Raw genomic sequence first — 18,715 nt, 5'->3', positions numbered from 1 at the left:
GAAACAAAGAGACCCAATAATTTATTGGCAGAACTGAAAAGGGGCATTTGAAAACCACAGGGCTGACTCTCTACTGGGATGCTCCTCCCAGCTGCAGAGAGATTTATAATACTGGTATCCCTCAGCAAAAGGCTCTGATGTTGGGGCAGAATCCCAGAGATCCTGCGTGCCATGTAGAGAAAGACAGGAAAGTGCTGCAAGATGCGGCCCCGAGGGCCCCGCCGCTAATTGAAAGGCTGCCTCCCGCCCCGCTGCTAAAAAAAAGTTTGTGTAAGACAAAACCGGCCTCTATTGTCACCGCTGCTGCTGGAGGGCTTCAGGTGGATCCTTCCCCCAGGGAGGAGTGCGAGAGTGGCCCATGAGTCCCTTCAGAGGTCGGAGGCCACTCTCAGTGCTTTCAACACGGAGAGAGGAGCTTAGTGCCAACTCTTGTTCTCACAATGTGATTTTTGTGTTTCGAAAGCTTGAATTATCCCTGGAAAACAGAGGGAAGGAAAAAAGTGGTTAAAGATGTGCATTCCTTCAGATCACAGCACCTCCTCATTGTCCCCACTACAGCCACCAGTGTTGCCATCCCAGTACATCACTCAAAATCAACACTTGCTAAATCTCCCATGCAGATCTTCCTAACTACAGACTTCTCACACAAGTCAGCTGTCACTCCAGAACCCTTGGAACAGAGGGAGATCCTGGTTCATCCCCATTCAGTGAGAAGAAAAAATTGTCATCTCCTGTGAGCAAATGATAGAATGAAAATGTGGAAACTTCCCTGATAGATTCTGCTGTTTAAACAACTTGCAAGGTCTCTTCCTTAGCAAACATTTATCTCGGGGATTCTGCTTGGAACACAAATACACTATCAGACCAACCTCCCCCTGGAACACAAATACACTATCAGACCAACCTCCCCCTGCCTCTGTCCCTCCTATTTAGTCATACTGTCAACAAGTTTAGCTCTCTGATCTCTCCTACCTTAAAAGTATCTAATCTGAAAAGGGTGTTTTCCTCAAGTTTAAACAGAGGAGTTTCTTCAGCAGCTTCTGCTCACTCAGAGTACAGCCGTGGGGGCTTATTGACCAAGGAAGGAGTGCTGGGCTACAACCTCCCTCAGTGCAGTCTCATGGCACTGCAGCAACTGAAGATGGGGCAGGTTACAGAAATCTGTTATTGCTTACTGCCAGCCTGTGAGCAGCAGCAACAGGAAAAGCATACTCCCACATTAATAGGCAGTGTGTTGAGAAAAGGAGATTACAATTACTTTGAGAGGGTAAGTTTGGCAGCTCTTCCCATAAACAAGGACAGGGCTGTAAGTTGCCCAAGCCAAAACATTTAGGGATGCCTCAGGACATATCACATCAAATAGCTGAAGAGCAAAGGCAGCAACTTCAGCAGCAAGGTGCTGTGCAGGACTGTGAAATTCCACTCAAACCCGTGAGCTATCATTGTGTGCTGCCAGCAGCTGCATGGCAGCAGTACCAGCACAGGCTGGAACACCTCCAGGAGGTGGGATGGAGAACTGGAAGAACAGAAGGAAGTAAAAACCACTCTTCAGAGTTTAAAAAGTTACTCTGCTATGACCTGACAGCAAATACCATGCTGCAGAAGACTGGGGTTCACCTTTGCACTAGCCAGAAAAGCAGGCTGGGCTGCATTTGGGAACGTGATTCAGGATTCATTAACTGGATTCTGGTTAATTTGCAACAATGGTTTGGCTTTCTATCCCATTCTGGACTTTAACCTGTGCCATCTACCCAAGGAAGACAGCACACTTTAGGTAGCTCTTTAGTGGACAGTTTTTTCTCTATTTTTTCCCTCCTTCTGCCTCTGCTGGGGTGCCCCAGGCCCTCTGCTCATCCGTGCTCAGCACAGGCCACCCAATACAGCTGAGAGCTAAATGAACTCTGCCACTGTTTTCCTGTACCCTTCAGAGCCTGGTAAATCATTAAGTGAGCTGGTTTCCTCTTCCAGAAGGACACGTGAATGTCATCTAACAACAACAACAATACCAAGTGCCTGCGTAGTATTTTGTATACACTGATCCTCACAAAAAAACAAACCTGTGAGGAGAGAGAGGTTATTATTTTCACGCATGACTTCAGAGGAAGGTATGATAACACTGCTCACCCAATGCTGTTGAGGGAGGTTTTGGGATCCCCAGCAGCTCCTCAGAGCTCAGCTGTTTTGGAGCAGCTACATTCCACTGCCCAGTTATGGGAACTGAGCAATGTAAATGCTTCCTCCCAGCAGATTCGTCTGCTCTGGCAGTCAGCAATCCAGTGATCCCACTTGGCTACAATCAACCCAACTCTCATGGCCAGGTCTCTTGCTGGCCTTTCTTAAGGGCCTGCTGTCAGGGAATTGGGCACTGCAGGGAAAAACAATCTGAGCTGTGAGGCTCCCAGCAGCCCTGGGCTCACCTTGGCTATCTTCTCTGCATATCTTGGCTGACTACCAGCAGTAGAGAGTGGTTGTCTCATTAGTCACAACATTATTATTTCTACCTACAGTAGCTACTGAGTGTCCTTCCTGAATAAGCTTTTATTGACCAATTAATTTATTCTGTTCCAGCCCACTGTTAAAGAGCTGTGTGTCAGGCCCCAGGTGCCTCTTGCAGTGTCCACCCTCTGGATATGCTTAGGATTCATTTACCACTCCATACCTGCTTACAGTCAACCCTAGGCAACACACCCAAGCTGAAGACATACCTCTCAGCCTCCTGGGACCAGATCTGGGATACAAGTGCCTCATACACAGGAAGGACACATTAGCAAAATAGCACACAGCACCTCAACAGAAAATGCTGGTGGTCTGGTAAAAAAAATAAATTTAAAGTAATTTTGACCTTTAGAAAAGAACAAATAGCAGAATGGGCCCATCATCAGGCCCATAAGACAAGAGAACATGCCAGCCCATGGGAAGGAGGTTGGAAGCTGAGAGGTATGCCATGGAGTCACATAGGAAGAAAGATGAGGCCCTACCCTGGGTGTGACAGAGGGAGGGGGAGCATTCGATCAGCGGCCACTGCTGTTCACCAGGCCATGAAACTCCTCCCAGGCCCTGGCAAGCCAGAGGGAAAAAAAAAATGAAATAAAACCAAAAAATAGCACTTCAGATCAAAGGCTTCTTAACTTTTAACGAGAGCAGAAACATTCAATAACGTTTAAAAGGCACTTGTCTTCAGAGAGCAAGGCAATATTCTCTGATAGCCCTAGTGGATAGAAGCATCCTTAAAATCCAGCCAAACATCTGACAGCACACGGCAGCTTTAGCGTTCTGCACAGACATGAAGCGTTCCCACTGGCTGCTGGTGATAAAGCCACATTAATACCCAGAGACAGGTATGACCTTCCTAGGCACAAATGGAATATCCATTTCCTATTGCTCATAAAATAGCCCATGTTACGTCTTTCTGGAGGATTATCACATTCCTTGGCTGGTTAAACTCAGCCAGTCACTGGCCTCATGCTTTGCCACATACTGCATATGCAGGTAATCCCCCCAAAAGGGGCTTCTTTCAATGCCAGACAGCTTAGTTCTTACGAAATTCTTTAATAAGGCAGCAGAATCCAATTGTTATTAGGAAGTTTCATTTCCCATTGTAAACCTGCGTTATTAATGACGACTCAGTAAAAACATCACAACTTTCTGAAATTAAAATGTTTTTAGATAAGTTAGAAGGACAGGTCCAACACTGCATTCCCTGGTGGAGAACGTTCCTGACGGATGAAGGCAGCAGACTGAAAAATTGCTGTCGGTTTTATGAAGGCAGCATACTGAAAACCCTCTCAGGGAAAACATGCTGAGGTTAATGTGAGCATGGTTATTATCTTCTAGGATCAGAGACATCAAAGAACCTCATAGTTCTCTGTGCCAGCAAAACAGTACTGATGCCTACAGCACATGCCAAGCCATTTTCTGAAGCCACAGAGTCCCATTGAGCTGGAGGGACCTTAAAGAGAACCCAGGTCAATCATAAACTCAGACCACCCTCTCGATTTTTCTGCTGGTACTTCTCAGCTACTTCACATTTTGCTTTGTGCGTTGCCTCATCAGGCCACTGCAACACAATAGCAGAGTCCAGAAATGGAAACCCTGTATTAGTCAGCACCTGTGCCACAACTGGACCACCAATGTGGCTCTTACCTGAGCCTCAGAGTCAAGCTCCCAAATGGAATTTGCAAAAGCAGTCCAGGTGTCACATGCTCTTTCCCAGGCAGTCATAACCCAAATAAACACAAAGACTTTGGAGTTCAACAGCCTAACTTCAGAAGAAAGTTAGGGAGAAGAGAAACTCTGAATCTGAAGCTCTCTTAGTTGCTGGTAATCTTCGCACATTTCCAGACTTGTCAAAGAGTCTCCACCTTCATGTCTTCCCTCCAACCTTCCTTGTATCTCTACCACATTCCCATCACCCACAATCACATCTGTCTTTCCTCTCCCATGGTTCTCCCAAACTTGTAACTTCTCAGCAGAAGAAACACAAGGACAGATTACTTGTCAACATGATTGATAATCTATTACCCCTTTCACACTAAGGAGTTCCTTGTTCCAACATCCCAATAACATCATGCACAGTCCTTCATCTCTGTCCTCAACAGACAGAGAGAAAAAGCTCTTCCAGCCAAGAATTTTTAATTCAAGACCCTCATATGTATTATACTACTAATGACTCCAACTATCTGCTGACTTGACTGAAAAAATCCACTAGGATGTGTCTGCCCTAATGTACCTAAACTACACTAGGAGAGCAAACTGCTCACATTCCATACTGAACAAGGCTGCCAGTTAATTTCATCTGGCAGAATCTTTATGACCTGTGACATGCCAAAGGCACAGTGCCAGAGAGTCTAAGAGGTTATTTTTATGTATAGACATTTTTAGTACCTTATTGCCATACTGTCTGCACAGCGATCAGATACTCAGTGAATTGATCCCCAACACTTAGATTATTCCCATTGAACAGATGGGAAATGGAAATGTTGGCAGGCTAAACAAAGCCAGCCAGTGCTGTTCTTCCACACTCATTCCTGACCCACAACTGTTGAAACTTCCCACCTTCTTCCCCACTGCCCAGGGTCAGGACCCAGACAGAGCTCCCTTTAGCCCCAGCAAGTAAATTGGAAGGGAAAAAAATAGAAAAGAAGCCACTATCTCCCCAAAAAGAAAAACAAAAAGAAAAAAAAAAAAAAAAAAGAAAAAAAGAAAAAAAAGAGGAAGACTCCATTAAAAAGAGGAAGGGCAGTATTAGTTGCTTCAAGGGGCTTTCCAAATCACTATTGTGCAAGCAGCACTAGCTGTTTTCTGTAAACACCCTCAGTTAAGTCCCAGTAGTTTGCCTCCATTATTTCTCTGTGCAACCCTGCTCCTTACCTTCTCCTTCCCCAGCTAAAAAGGATCCAGAGAGCTCAGAGTGCACTTAGGGTACCTTACAAAGGGCACCAAGGTCTGTCTCTTTTGCCAGCCCAATGGAACCTCCCAGCACACTGACCACTCACTACACTCTGCAGGTGTCCAGAGCAGCACAGCTCCCAGGGATGATTCCCCTGGGATTTGTTCACAGCCAGACAAGAACTTTGTGACTAACAGCTTGAAAAAAACATCTAGGGTAGTCTTCTAGTCTGAAATAATGCTGTCACCTGCCTGGCAGTACCAGGAGCAAAGGCAATATAACACAATTAAATAAACACAACCAAACTGACCTCCTTGAAAAAAAAACCAACCATGAAATAAATAGGTTATAGGCACTTTTTTGGTAAGAGCCAGGCCACCAAGATAAGGAAGCCTTTCACAAAATGATGGACACATCTGAATAAAACATATTATGTTGATGGAGAAAGAATCACTGAATCCACCAATTCAAAGACCAGGTCTATGAAAGTGCTCTTAGACTTTCAGCACCTGGAAACATTTCTGAGACTGGAGAATTGAAGCCAGTATTGCAGAGACTCAGGAGAAGAGGACAGCTATCAGATCTGGAACCTCATTGCTCTCCTCTAGATTTTATTCCTGCTCTCAGACCTGAATGGAAGAAGGTGAAACAATGCAATGTTCTAGAGCTGGCAAGATCCAAGGCACTCTGCCTTCCCCTGACAGGCATCAGACAATGTGTGAGGGTCCCCTTTGCACACCATTTCTCTTTAGGCAAGGTTAACCCTGCCCAGTCCATTTAGGACACAGTCAAAGACACAGGTGACACAAGTAGAACAGCAGCACTGAGGAGTTCTCCTAAGGTTTTGGAAATTAGCAAGCAAAGGTAAATCAGTGTTTTAAAACCACAACAGTTACAGGATTAGCTGAACTCTGCTGTGACAAGGGAGACCTCACAAGCACCCTACCAGCAGCTTACTTGTCTCGTAAACACTGATCTTCTTGTGCAACGCCTGTCACTTCCACAGTGATTTCTCAGCTTAATTACTCATTTTTTTGCCATTCCTCTCTTTTTGTCCTGAGAATCTCACCCCTGCAGTCTTCTTATAGTGCATTATTCCCTCCATAGGATATCCTCTTCTTTCCTACCTACAATATAGTCTGAGGCCATTTCCTCCAGCTGCCTGCAGTGAAATGAACCCAGTGCCAGCTCTATTAAGATCAACTATTCTTCTCATTTACTCGAGCCATCCCATTAGTTATCACTGGTGACTTTGAAAGGAAAGGATAGTTTTATACCCTGCTCAGCTCTCACTGCAGCAGGCACTTAGGAATAAGCAAAGATTTGTTTCCAGAAAAAGCAGCCTTGCTTTAGAGCTGACAGGACAATCTGTAATGTCACACAGCAACAAAACATTTCCACACCAGCCTGCTCGGTGGTAACCTGCTGATGGTCACTGCTCTGGCCCCTCCTGGCACTGGAAGCAGTGTTGCTGAATTTGCCTGGGATTCCTGGACAGTGTTGTGGGTGAGAGCTCTCACGAAAGGAGATGGTCACTGACCACAGTTATCAGTGCAGAAAAGAAAGGCTGATAAGCTCAGACAGGGCAAGGCAGCCAGGAACTTCATGCTGCAATGCTCAAAGTCAAATGTGAAGCGATCACTTTCCATCCACCCCTCTCCCAACTGCAGATACCTGAATATTTTCAGTGGCTTTGCAGAGACATGGCCAGACTGTGGTTGGCAACATTCTGCTTTCAAAAAAAGTGCATCTGCTACGGCAGCAAAAGAGGTTGGGTATTTTGCCCTTAATTCCAAGCCACAGGAAGTACCACTGTCCATAAGTCACTGTCACTTCTGGACCTTGTCACCTCCAAGGTTAACAACACTGATGAACTGAACCTATTAAGTGGTTCACTGCATCTGAGTGCTCCTCTCTCAGTGCACCTCTGAGGGAACAAAGAGAAGCAATTTCTCTCCAGCTACTGAAACAAGGTAGCCCACAAAATGTCACATATGCTCTCTTCAGGTGCTCAGCACTGTAACGCCTAAGGTACTATAAATCCCCAGGAATTTAGCAGAGTCTAAGAGATTGTTCTAGCTTTCCTAGCAAGATTGGAAATTCATACAGACTAGGCTGACCCTTCTACTTGCTGGGATTTAGGCAGCTCGTCAATATCACAAGCAAGAGAAAGGACAAACACAGGAAAATTGCAATGAAAGATCTGCTTATCTAGCTAAATGCACAAGCCCCAGCACTGAGAGCAGGAAGGACAGAATGCAGAACAGCTCCCTGGAATAGCTGTGACGCAACAGGTACTTTTCAGATGCAGCTTGGCAGCACCACCACTTTCTGAAACAAAGGGGGCTGCAGCCTCGCTGACAACTCATGAAAAATGGTGTCTAGAAATGATTTAATATGAAATGCATCATCACAAAAGGAATATACAAAACCTGAAACACAGGGCTCAGGTTCCACAGTGAGAGGCATGCTAGCAATTTCTACAGAAGCATTCATTTACAGTGTGTCAAAAGCTAATCCAGGTCAATTCACTACCTAAAAGGCAAGGTTTTAAGAAATGCCTGTTCTTTTCTTGCTAAGCATGCTCCCTTCCCTGAAGCACAATCAATGCCAATCAAACCCTGCACATGAGCAGAGCTCTAGTGGAGAGATGCAGCCCATACAAATGAAAAATGCCACGAGCCCCCCTCAAAAGGCAGCCCTGACAAAGCCTAGAGCACAGCTCTTCCATTAGAGCTTTTCATGAAACACAGCCAGAGTGTGAATACAGAGTGCTGGCTAGAAAGCCCTCCCCAGTCATAAATCACATGGTACATGTGCAGCGTAAGTGGAGTTTATTCATGACGGACAGTATTTCAACAGGACTTGATAGATGGGTGAGGAAAAGGAGCCAGACTTCATGGAGGATAGAACTAGTTACACAAGAGATTCTTTATTAATGAGAGAACCTTAATGATATGAAGCTTATCCAAGCAGAGTCAGACTGAAGGCTGGGGCTGTCCTGCTCTTCTCTGTCACAAAGCAGTCACCACCACCTCTCTGCAGCTGCTGCCCCTTGCTGCCTGCTGGTACCAGGCAAGAGAGGCACAAGAAGCTGGTCTGTGCTTCACTACACAGAAACTCCACTGACAGCACTTCTGCTCTGAATTTACACCAGTGCCTTTGGAAGGAGATGCTGGAGAGCATTGCAATCAGACTGCTGCAGCTTTAGCTAGGCAATGGGAAAAAAGGGACTTTCATGATGCCCTACATGGCAGAAGGTTAATTGCTTAGACCTACCTGACTGGGACATCATCAAAGCAATTCCTACTAACCCTCCTACCCACAGAAGAATGAGTGGGAGACAAGCCAGTTGGCCTCTACTTAAGAATTGCTCCCAGCTGTAATCTGAGCTACTAAACTTGATACCTCCAACACCTGTTATTCTCAGACAAGCTCATTTTGCACCACACGTCAGCAGCACAAAATGAAACTCGGATGCTATGCAGGAAGAGAGGGCAGGAAGCACAGCATGTTACACTGGTGTACTACTGGCTGCACCATCACTCAAGGCCTTACACCTGCCAGAGCAAAAACAAACACTGCTATAGAAGCATTCTCTGTGCTAGGAAGTGCTGGTGGTGATAGCTCACAAGGGAAAGGCCACGCCACTCCCATTTTACACTTGCTACATGAACCACCACCACAGCTTAGGACTGCTGGCTCCACACACAGCTTTTACTACAGAGACTGAGAAAAGTCAAATGCCTCCCTGCTCTCACCACAAAGCCACATCACCACAGCCTGCAGTCTGCTGCTGCTGCTGAACAGGAGTAAAATACTCGGCTGCGTGTCCACACGAGCACATTGCTATTTCCCTGCATGGACAGAGAGTCCATAGTGCCCTCTCCTGGCAAAAGGAGCACGAGAAACGTTAGTGGCAAAATCACAGAAAAAATAATCTCTTTCTCTTCTCTTCTCTTTCCCAAGCACACAGGAGGGAGGGCCACATGGAACACCAAATGCTTACAGGCAGTTTCAATGAGATTTCTGTATACTTACTAGTGACCCACACTCAAAATTGGGAGCCAGCTGTCTGCTAGAACCAGGATGGATCCCATCAAACTGTCTGACAACAGACTGATGACAGCATGATTATGTGGAACAAGCCAGCATGATAAAAGAAAGTTATGAAAGATACTTGCACCTTCATTACAAGCAAGATTAGAAAGCTCTCTGCCCCATCAGTGTCTTACTCATTTCACTTTTTTTTCTGTGTGCACCTTTTCAAGTATTAATTTAACCAATATCACCTAATCAGTTTATAGTTTAATCAGTTATGATCTATTAGTTTACAGTACACTCAAGAAAAAAAGAAAAACATATTACTCAGCTCTAAATAATATCTATATATGCAATTTTTCCTCACTTTGTGGGAAATAAAAGTCACCCTGAATGGCCTGATATGGTAAGCTATAATACATTTATTTAAAAATACAGCTGTGCTCTCTGTGTACCACGATCTTCTAGTCTTGTTAAAGAGCCTCTGTCACCAGGGCCTGGAAGACTTAATATATGACGTTTATTATGATTCGAAATCATTTGTACAGCACTGTAAATTCACACAGCACTTTCCCAAGACCATTTATAAGTCTAATGGCACTATAAATCCCTGTTAGCTTCCGCACTTTATTCCCCAGAATCTCTATTTATTCAAATTATTCGACTGCCCCCACTGCAATCTTGTCTTTGAATACATCGAGCCACAGTCCCACCCTGGACTGCCCATCACCCAAGTGACAGGCTGGGTGGATTGTTAAAACAACCCTGGATCACACATTTAAAAAAGAAAAAGGTTTTGCTCATGGAACCAAACACCCACGACAACCACACAGAAATCTGGCTTTCAAAGCGCGCTGGCAACAAGCGCTGCTGTTTGCACTTCAGTTTGCAGGAGCAGCCCTAACGCACACGAGCACTTCTGCCAAGGCCTGCATGCTGTGAGCTGCTGGAGCACACATGCACCCTGCAGCACCCCCCTGGCCAGCACACGTACTTGATGCTGTCGGTGTGGGTTTTGTATTCCATGATGGTGTTGGGAGGTAGGTTGAGCACTCTTCGCAACGTGTCGCGTATCCGGGCTGTCGTGGCCTGGTCGCTGGCTGTTTTGTTCCATATGGAGATGATGTCCTCCTGTGGAACAGCATGGGAGGGAGGGGTGAGCACAGGGCACTTTCTGCAGCCTTGCCACATGGAAGCACAGTTCTCAAAAGCACTCACCTGGAATCGGACAGAGACAACAGCCCCACAGATTTCTTCCCCCACCATGAACTGCTCTCCCAACATGGCCAGAATAAGATTCTCCCAGCACCGCGATGCTAAGCCCTTCCGCAGACGGATAATCCATTTACCACCATTTTTGTTGGCATCATCCTAGGAAGAGGGGAAATAAATTGATTTGTTTTCTCCTAGCTATTTTTCTGCTACCCAAAAGACAGCAGAGCCACAAACAGGAACAGATATTGATTAGGTGGGGCAAGGAAGGTGTTTTTAAGCAAAAGCATTTTATTTCACTTCTCCCCCATATAAGCAGAGACAGAGGAAAACCACTTACTTTGAATACTAAGTACTTGAAACAATGGCCCTCAGCCTTCCAGACCAAGTTCTATGCCCTGATGACTTGAGTTCTTGTGTTTTGATCCCACTAGCAAAGACTAAAACCAGCCTACCAATTTGCACAAACAGATCCAGAGGCAAGGACTTTAAGACTACTCCTAAACTTGAGACAGAGTCACCATTTGTCTAATCCCCTGTCTATGTAGTTCTGCTGTAAAACAAGATCCCTGTAAAACAGGAGAACCCCCACATCATAGAGCATGGAAGGCCAGTAAAGAGTTTGTAAAAGAGTACTTTAAAAGCAAGGAAAAATTTGATAGACATTTTCCTTCCACATTTCCAAGAATGGGCTCACAAGTTGTGCTAACACAGAAAGGATCACCCTGTTCTCTGACATTATCACACATCATACACCTGAATGTTTGTTCCAGACTGTGGTGACCCAGGGAAATAACCAAAATGAGGGGAGAAAGTAAAAGAAAAAATTAATGCTAAGCACCCAGTCTGTCACCTCAATATTGTGATTCTGTATCTTGAAGCTGACAAAGAGCTGGAAATTGCTCCAGCCTCCCCTGCTCCCCAGAACACACAGCTATGTCAAAGAGCAGCTCCTCCTCTGTGCAGAACACTGTGGCATTCTCTGGTACAACACTGTAGCTGGGAAATCTTACAAGGTCAGAGGGGAACAAATTCCATCCAAAGCTGAAGACAGAGAGGTAGGAACAAGTCAAAGAGGTGGCAGTTAGGAAGGGTAAGGGAAGACAGGTCTAGGACAGAAACAGAGAACAAAGAATGACTCAGAGGGGACTGCACAAAACAGGACATCCCTCTCCAAATCCCCAGCAATCCCCTCTGCCAAGCTGGGACACACCTTGAAGATGCCAGGCAAGGGAGCCCAACCCATCTTAATGAAATAAAGTTAATTTCATTTTAGCCTGAAAGCTTCTCTAGGGCTCGGATGAAACTAAACATTTGTCTGCTCTCTCAGAGACAGCAAGTGCTAACAAAGCAATCCTGAGGAAACATGAAAGTGTCAGCATAACAGCAGCATTCACCTGACTCTTACTTTTCAGGTATGTGCTGGACTGAAAGGGGAAGGTGTCAGCTCCAGACAACCTCAAAGCATGACAGGAGCCATCCAAATCAACCTAAGTTCTAGGAATGTGGCAGAATCCCGTGAGAAGCAAACTGCTTTCTCTTAACTACCCTTGTTTTCCAAGTTGTGAACATCACAGCCTGGGAGCTGGGTTTAACTCTTCAAAGTTTCCACAACGACTAATGGGCATCAGAAGAGAGTGATATTGCTAAAAATACCTCAAAGGTGGCTTAAGCAGGTTCAAAACTAGAGAGAGAGCAGTGATTGGGAGGCAGATGCTGTATCATGTGCTTTATGATTGTTGTTAGTTTTCTTTCAGGTTAAACAAGCTTCGGTTCAGTCAAGCGTTTGATTTTCCTTCACCAGAATAATAATGATCTGCAGCCCAGTAAATCACCAGGGATTATTATGCTTAGTGCTTCTGACTTTGCCAGAAAAGGCACAGATGGATGCAGAAAAAGATCAGAGCTACACAGAGGCACATATGTACCTATAAGAATGACAGTAATGAAGGACTGGTTTGGAAGAGAAAGAAGCATAAAAAAAGCCCTACAAAGCATGCAGCAATGGAAGGCCAGAAGTGAGATCTCAGGTCCTCTTCTAGAAATATAAGAAGGAAGTAGGGCCAGAAGTAAAAATACTAAAGAATCTCTCCATCTCCATCTTAAAATGTCTACTGGGAAATGCTTTATAGAAATTCTGGCATCATTAACGTGGGGACTCTGGTCGACACATTGTCTGAGGAACTTGCTCACCAGAAGTGCAAAGAGGGTTAAACATTTTATATAAATAGTGTTTGCAGTAACTGGCTATAAAATACCTTGCTTAAAATAATTGCTAATGAGGGTCACATATAAATTTCTCAAGACCAAGCAGTATAATTAGGTACTTCAGAGAAACACATAAAATATCCATATTGTGAATGCTATTGGTCATTGCTGGAAGCAGGCCAGGAACTGGGAGAATTATTTGCTGGGCAAAGATTCTTTTAAAATTTCTTTTAACAGATTTGGATAGAAATAGAAGCAAACTAAAGTGCCCTGGAACAAAACCAAACAAATACAACAGAACCAAACCAAAACAAACAAAAAAAGCAAATAGTAAATAAAAGGCAAAGTTGTTTCTCCATCTCCAGCTTTGTGTGCAGGCTTTAAACCATATGCACCTCCTTGACTGAAAAAGGAGGGTTGGTTTTTATAAGCTTTGTTGGAGAGATCCAGTCCTTCCAGAGGAAAGCCCTGCACTGCTGTCACTGGAGGCAGCTATGGGGTACCCCTCCATTGGCAATGGCAGTTCAGCAACCTCTGTGGGGGTGCAGCAGCAACTTCCCCATCTTCCCTCTCTGGCAGCAGGACTGCCAGGTTCCATGGACAGAGTTCTGAGGACAAGCTTACAGGGAAAATCTAACGGAGTGCCACTTAATGACAAGAGTTCCTCTACTGTAGAAGGTTCCTTCCAAAATATTGTGGGAAAATATCAAGGCAGAAATGAGAGCTCCAACTCACCTCCCACATGGGTTTGATGCCCTCTTTGAAAAGATGGAAGTCACTGTGGCCTGTCAGGTCCCCAGGACGTACCATGTGACTGTAAAACCGCCAGAACTGTTCCACCTGCAACAACACCAACCACACAGTGAGGCTGCTCAAACTGGTCACAGTCAGGATTTCTATAGAAACAGGCTGCCATTTTTACACCAAATCTCCAGAGCCACCTTCCCCTCTTCTGCTCTACTCCCTGTCACCAGGGTATTGATTAGGCAACACAAAAGGCAACAGTAGTGTCAGAGCCTAGTGCCTGTTTCTGACTGGCTCCATTACCAGGTGACCACCTGAAACATTCAGTGGGTGCCTCTAAAGTCACTCAGTGTTTGTCTGAAGTAATCTGTGCTAAGGTAACAGCAACTCTGGACAACAGTTCCAAACTTCTCTTTTAACTCCTACTGCCCAAACTTTCAATCACTGGGTATGCGTCAAAGGCATCAGCTACAGCCAACCTCTTTGCCCTGCATAACCACTGCTCTCTGTGACCATGGAAACTGCAGAAGCCTTCAAATAAGACTTTTATTTTAAATTTAATTTTACTGTATGCAGATTTTAAGACAAAATATACATTCTGGTGCTAGTTTAAGATCAGAAGGCACTATTCAGAGTTTTTATTTAAATATCTGTTACTTCCTTTTACAGTCTGCCATGGTACACTTGGACCATTTCACTTCGACCAGTTCCATTCTGGCACCCCTGTGTCTGCTTGAGACAATCTGACTGTAAGGCAAGGGATTTATTTTTTATAGTTCTTAAAAGTAGCATATTTATCTTTTGAGAATCTCTGGGTAAGAAAGGATTTGAGAGAGGATGGATCTTTAAAACCAAACAAGGCAGTGGAAGTGGAATTTCCATATTTTAAGAAGACTCTACTCAGTAAGACAATAGCTATTAAGCAGACCAGCAGTGCAGCTGGAGGGGGCAGACCACCCCAAGCACTTTATCAGAGACCTTAACGACTTGGTCAGCACTTGGAATTCCACTCCAATCTGTGACCTCTGCCATCCAAGCTGGAATTTGCTTTTATAGCCAATAAAATTATGAATCAAGCCTGAGGAGGGGTCAGAAGCAATCTATTTTTGTCAGGCACGTCCAAACATCCGTGGGGAAATCACACTCCCACAGTGAAGGAATGTGCCCTCTAGTGGCTCACATTTCACTGCTTTTAGAGCTTTCCACTGAAAAGCCAGGAGTACATCTGAACACAGACTCAGCTAGACAATTCTTTCTGAAGTTTGCTCTTCCATGTCCTTAAACAGAATTTGGTCCCAAACACATTATCAAATATGCTGGCCAGTCTCTCTCCATCCTAACAGAACTGTAGCCAAGCACAGCAACAAATTCTCCGTAGCAAAGAGCAGACAACAGAATTCTCAACAAGATGTTCTTCCTCTAAGGAGCTAAAAATCAATGCTAAGTCTACACTGATTTATCAGACTGAAAAGTTATTGCCAGAACATCAAGGGGCAGCCACATTTTTCATCCCCTGACCTGAAAGTACTTGCTCACAGAGGCTAATAGGAGCAGTAACTACCCACAGCAACAGGCTCTTTTCCCACCCTTATCCTGTGTGCATACAGTAACACAACCCAGCTCTCAGACAGGCATATTTTTATGCATGCTCCAGAAGGAATAAAGGGCTGTTTTTATAAATCATCATATTACAGAGTATATATGTACTGGTGGGCAAAATTAATATTTATAAGAGACCCTGAAAAAACTGGGCAAACACCAGACTTAGAAGAAATAGAAAGAAAACAGCCAACAGACTTCCTGGCCTGTAGAACAGTAATGGGGACTCATTTTGCTTACACATCTTGGGCTCTTGAGGGCAGGTTTACTCTGCCAGCACCATGCAAAATCCAACACAGCCTGTTCAGGACACGCTCAAGTTTATTCCAGGAACAAGCAACCACAGAGTGGAAGGAGAAAGGAAGAGCAATTTGCCTTCCAATGAACTTGACTGCAACATCAAACTGCACCTTGTTCATCACTTAGAGACAGACAACAGGCCACCAGCTGTTGGCAAATACAGCATACCAGATTCCAAACACAGTGTTTGTGCTGGGAATATGGGTGAAGTGTGTGAGGGACAACACAGAAAAGGAACAGAAAAGCTGTTCCTTCTCTTGCTCCAGCCATAAATTAACTACATGGCTGCTCTTTTTTTTTTTTATTACTATACCAACTAGTACCATGCACATAGGTCTAGCACAGGGCAGAGGAAAAGTGCTAAAGACACATCTCTTGCTGAAATTCAAGAGCTCATTTGCCTTGCAAATCACTCACTGCCACCAGGACAGAGGCAGCACACAGGGAGCAGGCCAGGAGGAGCAGGTTGTGTGAGGGACAGTGTTAAGTGTCCAGAAGCACATAATCACAAAATTATTATTTGAAGGTGCTTTTATTGAAGAGCTCTGGGTGTCAGGGGTACACAGACCCAAATCTGACCCCGAAACGGTTTCGAGCCGAACATGTTTTATATTCTATCATTATATAACTTACATATTAAATATTAAACATTGTTCTGTTGTATACATTGATTTCATCCAAGCACGGATTTCTCATGATCCCCCTCAAACCCCTAACATAGTCTCTCATGATTCTTTAAACAATAATTATATCTAATCACATCTAACAATTATCATATACTGACTACACAGGTGGACTTTCACACGATCTAGCAAACTCAAGGCCTAACATTTCCCAGGGCCTACTAAGCCTAACTTTCTTCCTAGCCCCCCGAATTTTCCCTGATTTTGGCCTGTTTTCCCACAGCAGGGGCCAGCAGGTACTCACGGAGGCGAAGGTGCCGATCTGTTTGATGTTCTGCTCGTAGCTCTGCGAGCTGGTGGGCCGCCCGGGCGTGCGCCGCGAGTACCAGAAGGTGTAATTGTACTGCAAGGGGTGCTCGGCTGGCCCCGGCACCACAGCCTGCAAACACAGAGCCCTGGTTACCCCAGCATGCTCCTCCAAAAGGGCAAAATTGCATTTACAGCATAGAAAAGCAACCATTCAAACTGAATTATCTTAGTCCTGTGCCTGTCTCAAAGGGGAAAAAAAAAAAGACCAACTAAAAAGGGAAATGTGAGACCTTAAACTTTTTCAAATTAAGGAAAAAAAATAAAAAGATACTTTCCTCCTCTGGGAAGGACAAACCACACTTATAATGAATCATGATTCAAATGCAATTAAAACTCTTTGGTGACACCAACTGCCTTAAGCAACCAACACCCCAGTGCTCTGAAAAGATTAATCTAAGAACTTGTTATGTCAGCTTTGGCAGAGCCCATCACCAGCAGTGGGCAGTGATCATTTTGGAATTTCCAAAACACTGATTTCTGATTGAAAATACTCCTAATGAGCACAAAAGAGGCCAATGAGAGCTCATTAACCAGCAGTCAAAACTTACAAAGAAAACCCCAATCAAAGCCCTTTTCTTGTACTATTTGATGTTGTTACAGGAGTTACCAGGGCTTAAATCGCTGCTTTCCTCTTGACTATGGCAAGTTTACAAGGGTTGCATTACTTCAGACAGAGCACAGGAGGCATCCTAAACAAGGATTGTTTCCTAAACAAGATGAAAAAAACCCAAACCAGGGGAGATATATGTCTTATGCCTTCTTCACCAGGCTGCATTACACACAGGGACACATCTTAAATGTTATTTCAACAGTGTCACAAACACTGCCTGCCAAAGCACCTTCAAGCCACTGCTGTCCTGTCAGACAGGAGTCCTTTCCCCATGTCCTCCTCCAAATTTGTTTTTGGATGAAAATAAAGCCTTATTTCTCATTTCCACTCCAAAGCCTGGCAGGACACCAGCTATGTTAGTGAAGGGAGCATTCACCCCTTGGATGAGAGACCTCCAAAAGTGCCATCAAATTACTGAAATCAAGCCCAGTCCCTCTGTCTTCACTGCAGCAGTAACAATGCACTGAGACCACAGCCCTCCAAGATCTATTTTCCTTATCCCTGAACTGAGGATTGACTCCCAGCACTCCACACCATGCCCTGGCAGAGGAGTGAGATGGCAGCACCATACCTTCCTCTTGGTAGTACTCTGTGGTTTCTCACGATCATTCTTTTCCTTCTCACTGTCTTTCTGTGTGTTATTTTCCTCATTCTGGTCATGGTCTCCACTATCATCATCTTTCAATCTGGTAAAGAAAAATAACAAAGAAAGCCATCACACAGCTGAGAAGGTTCATACCAAGCCCAGGTAGTTCTCTGTTCCAAAGCTCTTCCATGGTACAAGGACCACCACAGTTTGGACATCTACACTTGACAACCCACACAGTAAAAACTACTTCTGCTTTCATGCCCATCACAGGCATCTTGGACAAGCACTTTTAAGCCGAAGTGAACAACGAAACAGCTTTTTGGAACAAACTCAAGTAGTTTGTGCTGGATACCGATCTGTCACAGGAAACCCCAGTTACCTGTTGGGGTTCCCTGCTATTCAGGGGGCCCGCACGAAGCCCTGTCACCGCACCTCTGCTGACTCTTGCCCGCCCCGCTCCCCACGCCCCCCAGCACTGCAGAGGCTGCGACTGGGGCGAGCAGACACCGCGCCAGCAGCCAGCACCCCACAGGTCTCTCCGCCCGCCCCATTCCCTGCCGAGGGCCGGAAAAGGCGAGAGACAAGCGTGGCTACGGGGCGGCCTGCGACTCCCCGGTGCGGGCCTGCCACCGACCCCACCGCCCACACCTCCCGGTGCCGCGTCCCCTCGGGGCCGGGCCGGGCCCCGGCGGCAGGGACGGGGCTGTGCGTAGCCCGTGACTCATCGCGTCTGGCCCGCCCGGCGCCGGGGCAACGGCGGGAGGCGCCAGCGGGGCTCGGGGCCGTGCAGGCCCCGCAGCGGGGCCCGGCCGGGGGGCTCGGGGGTGACACTCACGCGTCGAATTTGTTGTTCATCGTCGCTCGCTGCCGCCGCCACCCCCGTTCGCCTCAGCGACTTCCGCCCTGCTGAGTCCGCCCGCGGAACTCTTCCGCCGCTTCCGGCGGCTCCGCCATACCCTCCCGCGTTTCCCCCCGGAGCCGTAACAGAGCGCACGGCGGGCGGGGAAGGGAACGCGCGGCCGGGAGAGCCC

General features: G+C 45.7%; 1 protein-coding gene across 2 annotated transcripts; it reads right to left on the bottom strand.

Moving 5' to 3' along the window:
* On the bottom strand, nucleotides 1-18,715 carry EIF4E2 (eukaryotic translation initiation factor 4E family member 2). Of its 2 annotated transcripts, XM_059479275.1 has the most exons (8): nucleotides 18,520-18,708; nucleotides 17,667-17,781; nucleotides 16,421-16,555; nucleotides 13,586-13,690; nucleotides 10,649-10,801; nucleotides 10,425-10,561; nucleotides 2,979-3,057; nucleotides 1-475 (listed from the first exon to the last, which is right to left on the bottom strand). In XM_059479275.1, the coding sequence occupies exons 1-7, from the start codon at nucleotides 18,537-18,539 to the stop codon at nucleotides 3,012-3,014; spliced, it is 711 nt and encodes a 236-aa protein (XP_059335258.1). In that variant the 5' UTR covers nucleotides 18,540-18,708; the 3' UTR covers nucleotides 1-475; nucleotides 2,979-3,011. The 2 variants fall into 2 exon arrangements, with proteins under 2 accessions (XP_059335258.1, XP_059335259.1); XM_059479276.1 differs by lacking the exon at nucleotides 2,979-3,057 and having other exon boundaries at nucleotides 18,520-18,715.

The sequence above is a fragment of the Ammospiza nelsoni genome, chromosome 10, assembly GCF_027579445.1.
Source record: "Ammospiza nelsoni isolate bAmmNel1 chromosome 10, bAmmNel1.pri, whole genome shotgun sequence".
In the NCBI taxonomy this organism is placed as follows: domain Eukaryota; kingdom Metazoa; phylum Chordata; class Aves; order Passeriformes; family Passerellidae; genus Ammospiza; species Ammospiza nelsoni.
Note: the sequence above shows the minus strand (reverse complement) of the source record. Positions and strands in the feature narration are given on the sequence as shown.